General features: G+C 50.9%; 1 protein-coding gene across 1 annotated transcript in view; it reads left to right on the plus strand.

The window, feature by feature from the left end:
* Positions 1 to 6,755, plus strand: part of Lmod1 (leiomodin 1) — a 42,330-nt gene extending 35,575 nt beyond the window's left edge. The window contains exons 2-3 of the mRNA XM_052736563.1: positions 3,552 to 5,066; positions 5,997 to 6,755. Of these exons, the coding sequence (XP_052592523.1) occupies positions 3,552 to 5,066; positions 5,997 to 6,023 (1,542 nt within the window). The 3' untranslated portion in view covers positions 6,024 to 6,755. The remainder of the gene's footprint in view (positions 1 to 3,551; positions 5,067 to 5,996) is intronic.
* The last annotated feature ends 1,521 nt before the right edge of the window (positions 6,756 to 8,276 follow it).

The following is an 8,276-nucleotide window of genomic DNA, read 5'->3' on the forward strand; positions in this document are numbered from 1 at the left end:
GTAAGGAAGGCTGCATGGCCAAAGGGTACCATGGAGTGCTTCTTTTCCAAACCCTGCCTTCCCTTCTTCCTATACCCAGTTGGACTCACCTGAAAGAAAGCAGCCCTTCCTGGTCTCTTCATATTAAAAATGAAAAGAAAAACTGCAGGAGGCCAGGCGGTGGTGGCGCACGCCTTTAATCCCAGCACTCGGAAGACAGAGCCAGGCGGATCTCTTTGAGTTTGAGGCCAGCCTGGTCTACAGAGTGAGTTCCAGGAAAGGCGCAAAGCTACACAGAGAAACCCCGTCTCAAAAAAACAAAAACAAAACAAACAAACAAAGCAAACTGCAGGAAAGGACCTCACAAGCATCCCTTAGCAGCCCAGGTGCTCCGTGCTCTCCACTCGAGGTGCTAGTCAAACCGCCTGTCTCCTCGGAGGCAATCTGCTGCTTCTTCTCTTACTCCGGCAGGACTGAAAAACAAGTACTGTGCAAATAGATACAGACTTAAAACTCTGCAGAGCAGTGGTTCTCAACCTGTGGGTCTTGAGCTCTGGGGGTCAAACAACCCTTTCACAGGGGTCAACAAAGACCATCAGAAAATGCAGATATTTACATTACGATTCATAACAGTAGCAAAATTATAGTTATGAAGTAGCAGTGAAACTAACTTTATGGTTGGGGGTCACTACAACATGAGGAACTGTATTAAAGGGTCGCAGCATTAGGAAGGGTGAGAATTACCGCTCTAGAGGGAGAAGGCAGGCTCTGTGGAGGTGCTGGGTGGCCTGTGCTGCCTGGAACACTCAAGCCTCTGCCATCTTCAGCTGATTCCATCCTCTCCCAAGCGACATCACAGCATCTGTAGTCACAGTGGAGTCACGGAATCCTAGATTCCACTGTGGCAGGCTGCCCACAGTGGGCTGTCCCTGGCAAAGTTTTTTTGTTTGTTTGGCTTTTTTTTGTTTGTTTGTTTGTTTTAAATACAGGGTCTCACTATGAAGCCCTGGCTAGCCTGGAATTCACTATGTAGACCAGGCTGGCCTCAAACTCAGATTTGCCTGCCTCTGCCTCCCTAGTACTGAAGCTAGGCATGTGCCACCATGCTTGGCCCTATCAAAGTTCTTACTAAACAATAAAAACAACAAAACTGTGAATTGTTGAAGAAGACGCACATTTGATGGAAAGGTACAGCTATTATGTCTAGCAAATTAGTTCCTTTTTATTTCAAGGGTATATACACACACACACACACACATATGTATGTGCATATACATTCATTCAATGGTAGAGAGAATAAAATTTAGAAATATCCTTTGATGGTAAAATAAAATGTTAGCGACACTATGTTGATCATTCCAACATTTCCCCCCTTTTGCAAATGTATTGGCTTTGGCTGAAGGTGTAGCTTGGTGGTAAGAGCACTCACCTAGCATGCGGAAGGCTCTAGGTTTGATCTTTAGCAACACATGTACATACTCGCGCACACACACAAAATTCACTATCCAAAGCCCTTGACTCCCCTAGGGAGCAAGGCTGGATTAGAATGAAGGACATGAAGCATTCATCATAAATGCAGAATAAATACAAGGGCTGCCAAACTCTCGAGGAGACAGATAACTGTAGTTGGAGGGTTTCTCTGGTTCTGCCCGGCCCTGCAGTTCTGCAGCCACTTATAAAATAATCACTCAAAGGCTTAACATTATTTACCAATTATGTGGCCTATGGAAGGCTTCTCCATAGCTAGCTCTTATAACTTAACCCATTTCTATTAATCTTTGTTTTGCCACATGTTCCATGGCTTACCGGTCTGCTGGCATGTTATTCCTTGGGTGGCAGGCTGGCGTCTCTCCAGACTCTGCCTTTCTCTTTCTTTCTCTCTCCTTGGATTTTTTTTTTTTTGTGTGTGTGGGACCAGAGAAACCTTCCATCTGCAGATAACTGATATTTCAATGTATTTAATTTATTACTACTATTATTATTATTACTATTATTATTGTGTGTGTGTGCACATGGTCAGAGAACAACTTTTGGGAACAGGTTTTCTTCACCATGGGATCTGGGGATTAAAAGATTTTCAGGGGGGCTGGAGAGATGGCTCAGAGGTTAAGAGCACTGGCTGCTCTTCCAGAGGTCCTGAGTTCAATTCCCAGCAGCCATATGTGAGATCTGGTGCCCTCTTCTGGTGTGCAGGCAGAACACTGTATACATAATAAATAAATAAATCTTTTGAAAATAAAATAAAGCCGGGCGGTGGTGGCGCACGCCTTTAATCCCAGCACTCGGGAGGCAGAGCCAGGCGGATCTCTGTGAGTTCGAGGCCAACCTGGTCTCCAAAGCGAGTTCCAGGAAAGGCGCAAAGCTACACAGAGAAACCCTGTCTCGAAAAAACCAAAAAAAAAAAAAAAATAAATAAAATAAAATAAAATAAAAGATTATCAGGCTTGCATGGCAAGTCCCTTTGCCTGCTGAGCCATCTTGCTGGCCTCCTTAATGTATATTATAAAATAAAATTGGGGCTGGAGAAATGGCTCAGTAGTTAAGGGCACTTGGTGTTCTTGGCCAGGCATGGTGGTGCATATTTTTAGTCCTAGCACTTGGGAAGCAGTAGCAGGTGGATCTTATTGAGTTCAAGGCCAGTCTGATCTACATGGCAAGTTCCAGGCCAGCTAGAGCTACATAGTGAGACTCTATCTCAAAATCCAACCCCTGCCCCTGTCAAAAGAAAAAAAAAGGCATTTGCTGTTCTTGCAAAGGAGCCAGGTTGGGTTCCCAGCACCCACATGTATACTCACAATCATCTTTGACTCCAGTTCCAGTGGGTCCGAAGCCCTCTTCTGGCCACTGTGAAAACTGCAGGCATGTGGTGTACATACAAACGTGCAGGCAAACACTCACACATAGAAAAGACAAAAACAAATCTCTGACAAAAATATTTCACTGTAATTTATGTGTATAGGCATTTTGCCTGCATGTATGTCTGGGTACCACTCGCATGCCTGGTACCCAAGGAAACCAGAGGAGAGCATCTGAAGTTATGGTTGTTAGCCTCCATGTGGGTGCTGAGAATTCAACCTAGGTCTTCTGGAAGAACAACCAGTGTTTTAAACCCCCAAGCCATCTCTCCAGCCCAACAAATAAGTCTTAAAAGAAAAAAAATGGAAACAAATCTATACTGATAAGCATTCAACACTGTAAAGAAAACAGTCCTAGAATGTGCGGTTTTTCTCCTTTGCCTCAGTTTACCATGTGTGTAGCAGGAAGCTCTAAATTATTCACCCATGACAGAAAAGGTCTAAGAACGCTCTGTGGAGGAGCTGGACTCTCGCTGCAGGTGTTCATTCACACGCGGAGGCCGGGAGTCTGACATCAGTCCACTCTCTGAGGCCAGAACCCAGTCTTGCCACTGCAGAACTCAACAGAGGCAGGCTGTGGATCTCCCCAGGATCAAATGTCCTTCAGAGATTCAAGGGCACTTACACAAGCCCCTCCTGGCTGGTCCCCGCAGCCCCTCCCCTCCCCTCCCTCTGTAGCCAGCTCAGCGTGTTTATTTTTCTTTTCTGAATTCTTAGGACAGCAAGCAAGTAGAGAGGAAGCCGGATGCCAAGAACGGAGAGGCAAAGGGCAGCGATGCCACCAGCCGAAAGGCCCCGGGCCCCAGACAGGACTCAGACCTGGGCAAGGAGCCCAAGAAGGGTGTTTTGAAGAAAAGCTTCTCCAGGGACCGAGAGGAGGCTGATGGCAGAGCGGGTGAGAAGCCCAAAGAGGAGAAGATCATCAGGGGCATTGACAAGGGCCGGGTCAGGGCTGCGGTGGACAGGAAGGAGGCTGGGAAGGATGGCAGAGAAGAGAGGACCGCAGCCCCGAGGAAGGAAGAGGAGAAGGGTGGGAGTGTCAGGAACGCAGTCCTGAGCAGAGACAAAGACAAGAAGGGAGAGGAGGTGGAGGAGCCCAGTAAGAAGGAGGAGGAGAAGCTGACCACGGGGAGCAGGAGCGCAGGCTCCCGAAAGGAGGCCGGGAGGCTGAAAAGGCCGAGTGAGAGCACAGACCAGAAACCAGAGGATGAGGGGGTACAGAAAGGAAGTGGGGACAGAGACGCCTCGAGAAAGGAAGATGAAAAGGTTCAGAAGGAAGAGAACCGACCTGATAAGGAAGTCAGGGAAGAGAGCAAGACCAAAGCCCCAGAGAAGCAGGCCCCTAGTGGCCCCAGCAAGCCCGCGGAAGGGCCAGCCCGAGCGGAGGAGGAAGCGACTCCCAGCATATTTGATGAGCCTCTGGAGCGAGTGAAGAACAACGACCCGGAGATGACAGAGGTGAATGTCAACAACTCAGACTGCATCACCAATGAAATCCTGGTCCGCTTCACCGAGGCCTTGGAGTTCAACACCGTGGTCAAGGTGTTCGCCTTGGCCAACACTCGGGCCGATGACCACGTGGCCTTCGCCATTGCCATCATGCTCAAGGCCAATAAGACCATCACCAGCCTCAACCTGGACTCCAACCACATCACTGGCAAAGGCATCCTGGCCATCTTCCGGGCCCTCCTCCAGAACAACACGCTGACAGAGCTGCGTTTTCACAACCAGAGGCACATCTGCGGAGGAAAGACTGAGATGGAGATCGCCAAGCTGCTCAAGGAGAACACGACCCTGCTCAAGCTGGGCTACCATTTTGAGCTGGCCGGGCCCCGGATGACGGTCACCAATCTGCTCAGCCGCAACATGGACAAGCAGCGGCAGAAACGGCTGCAGGAGCAAAAGCAGGCCCAGGGAGCCGGTGGAGAGAAGAAAGACCGCCTCGAGGTACCCAAGGTTGGGGCGCTGGCCAAGGGCTCCCCCAAACCGTCCCCCCAGCCATCTCCAAAGCCGGCTCCAAAGAACTCGCCCAAGAAAGGGGGTGCTCCAGCAGCCCCGCCTCCCCCTCCCCCTCCCTTGGCCCCACCCCTTATCATGGAGAACCTAAAGAACTCACTCTCACCAGCTACGCAGAGGAAGATGGGAGACAAAGGGCTCCCCGCCCAGGAGAAGAACTCACGTGACCAGCTCCTGGCTGCCATCCGTTCCAGCAACCTCAAGCAGCTGAAGAAGGCGAGTGATGGTGGGCACGGTTTGTGGGGCCAGGACAGTGGGAGGGTACGGAGGCAACACGCGCTGAGGAGTCCATGTCCGGCGGGCAGGGCCTCAGGCCACTTCACCCCTCTTAGAGGCAAGGCCCTTGCTTCCTTTGAGACTCTTCCTCTGGCCTCCCACTTCATACTCCTGCCTCTTCCACCTGTGATCAAACCTGCATTCCCTTAGGAATGAAGGCGATGTGGCCTCCATTCCCAAACCGCCCCCCCCCAGTTTTGGTTCTATTCACTCTCAGGATCAACCCAAATCCACAGGCTAGTCTATCCTAGAGATCACCCTTGGGAGAGTCTACTTTAAATGACCAGTGTCTTAGACACATGACTGCCTCTGGATCTCTCTTTGTCTCTGTCTCTGTCTCTCTCTGTCTCTCTGTCTCTCTCTCTCTCTCTAAGACTTAATTACTTATTATTTATACAGTGTTCTGTCTGTAGGCCAGAAGAGGGCACCAGATCTCATTATAGATGGTTGTGAGTCACCATGTGGTTGCTGGGAATTGAACTCAGGATCTCTGGAAGAACAGCCAGGGCTCTTAACCGCTGAGCCATCTCTCCAGTCCCCAGCCTCTGGATCTCTTGATTCTCACATCCCTATCTCTTTGGAAGTCCCACTTGAGTGACAGAGTCCGGAGTCATTTGTCTTCCTGACTGGATACCCTAATCAGGATACCCTGATACCTCCATTATCATGTGTGACTAAAGGCTAAACATAAAAAGAACCCAGCTGTGATCGGTTTTTACAGAAAGGGAAAACGTTCCCTTGCTGTCAACGGCTCATACATTCACACCGAGAGGTTTGGGATGCACCCTTTTGCAAGAAAGGAAAGCGAGTTAAACTCTAGGGTACCCTGTTGGACTCTCCGAGCTAACCCGTCTCTGCCTTGCCTTACAGGTGGAGGTGCCCAAGCTGCTTCAGTAGGACCAGGCAGCCAGGCACTGGTGCCAACGCCATGTCTGCCTGGACTCTCGTACCAGGGCCACACCGACCCCCACCACCCCACCCTGGCTGAGCTGTTACAGTTGCCTCTGTCCACCATGGGAGAGCTCGAGACCTGGGCCACGCTCGAGGGAAGACACCTCGGTCTCTTCTCACTTTCCTTTTCTCGTCTCTGGGGCTCTCCAAAAATTGCTTTTGAAACCTGGAGCTGAGGTTTCTGGACAAGAGGAGTTCTTTAGGCACGTCACAGAGAAGGCGGCGCCAGCGGGGCCCGTGTAGCAGGCATGCCGCCGAAGGCTTATGATGCGGAAAAGATGTCTCCCAGGGACCACACAGCCACCCCAGCCTTACCGCCTCCAGGGCCAGGATTCAGGCCTCTGAGGAGCCCTTGGGGGGGACGCTGCTGGGCCAGTGGCAGTGGCGTTCTCTGGGACAGTGGTCGAAGGGCAGAGGGCATGGGGGTTCCAAGGGCAGAGCAGGAGAGCTGAGGATGCTACACACCCCTTCACCTGCTGTGCCTAGGCAGCAGGCCTGGCTGGAGGTGCCTGATAGAGTAGGTTCCAGATGGGAGTGGAGAGACAGAGAGCAGCTGGGCATGAAGGGTTGATGCCAAAGCAGACATTTTCTTCACACCACCTGCTGCTGTATAAATAGCTCTGTATCTGTTTTTTTTTCCATAAGATTTTGATAATATATTCAAACCTTTAGCTGCGAGTGGTTAAGGCCTCACCTTTTTTTTTTTTTCATGTGTTAATGCTTCTACTGTTTACTCCAGGTTCCCCAGCCCTCCAAAAGCTCAGGGTCTCTGCCAAAGCATTCAAGGTATTCGTGGACATCAGCCTGGAGTCTGTGTACCACTGCAGAAAGGGCAGTATGGGGGAATGCTTGAACTCCTGAGGAGACAACCTCCTGACCTGGTGCTCCAGGTCTCTTCCTCAGCCAGGCTCTCTGCCTCGTATCTATGCCCAGAGCTGTTCTCGGGGGTGACGGGGCAGAGAGGCGCACAGGGCCCTGGGATGGCTATATTAGGCACATTCAGGGATGATCATTCTGTGACTCTTCCTACCGTGGGCTCAGGGCCAGCTCTTCACAGCAGTTACAGGCCAAGGAAGGCACAGTCGGAGAATCTGAGTGACTCCGTGGGGGGCATCAGCACCAGCACCAGTGTGACTGAGGGCCAGAGGTGCCTGCTCATCGCCAGTGTGCTCCAGCTGGAGGCAGAGCCCCCACAGCCACCGCTGTTCCAGTTAGGGGTGAAGCTCAGTGTTAGATCCCATGTCTACCATGGGGGCGTCGGGTTCCATCCCCAACACTGCCCTCACAACAAAAGCCTCTTTCTGACCTTTACCTGCCTGAAGATAACTGTGGCACCAGGAAACCGCCACCTTGTGTCTTGGTCACAGACAGCTTCTCTGCTCCATTTTTTTTTTTTTTTTGCCTCAGTAGTGGAGAGCAAAGTAGTTGGAATAAGTGGAATCCTACCTCCCTGCGGAAGCAGGATAGCTGTTCTGGGTCTGGCTTAAATGAAAGAGAGACAACTCATATCCCAGGGTCCACTCGGACCCGGTTCTTCCCCAACCCATCTGCTGCTTAAGTAATGGGTTGTTCCAGAGGCAGAGAGAAATCAGCGCTGGCTTTCAGCTCCCAACGGGTGTGATTTGGAGTCAAGCCCACGAGCTTGCCCCTGATGGGTTCAGGGCACTAGCTAGGTGCTTACGGGTGCCTTCTGCTGACCTTTCAGCTGTGCTGTGGACGCCAATAGCCTCACTGTTTTGCAGGCAGAATTAGTTATGGGAGCGTGCGCACATGGCTAATAAGAGGCAGGACTGAGGTCTTCACTCCTTTCTGCCGCTGAAAAATGGACTGGTGATAGTGTTTCACAATGGCATTGGAGGCCACACGCACACACACACACACACACACACACACACATATATACATATGTGTATATAACCTAGCATATATATATCTCCAGCCTTAAAGTGTCCTTCAGAACCTTTCACCTTTGCACCGTTATTTTTTTTTTTTTACCTAAATGAAAACACGATTAAGCTGGCGGGTGGGAGTGTGTGTGGGGTGTAGCCACTCCCTACCTCCTCCCAGAGCCCTCTCGGCCTGGGATGATGTAATCATTTCGGTGTGCGTTTAAAGCCGATTGTGGGAGCGCAGCGCCACCTCGAGGCACACTGCGTCCCAGGCTCTCCCGCTCTTCCGAGCAGCCTAAAGTTTGGACCT

The sequence above is a fragment of the Peromyscus californicus genome, unplaced genomic scaffold (assembly GCF_007827085.1).
Source record: "Peromyscus californicus insignis strain IS unplaced genomic scaffold, ASM782708v3 Scaffold_14__1_contigs__length_90479793_seg_2, whole genome shotgun sequence".
NCBI classification, from domain to species: domain Eukaryota; kingdom Metazoa; phylum Chordata; class Mammalia; order Rodentia; family Cricetidae; genus Peromyscus; species Peromyscus californicus.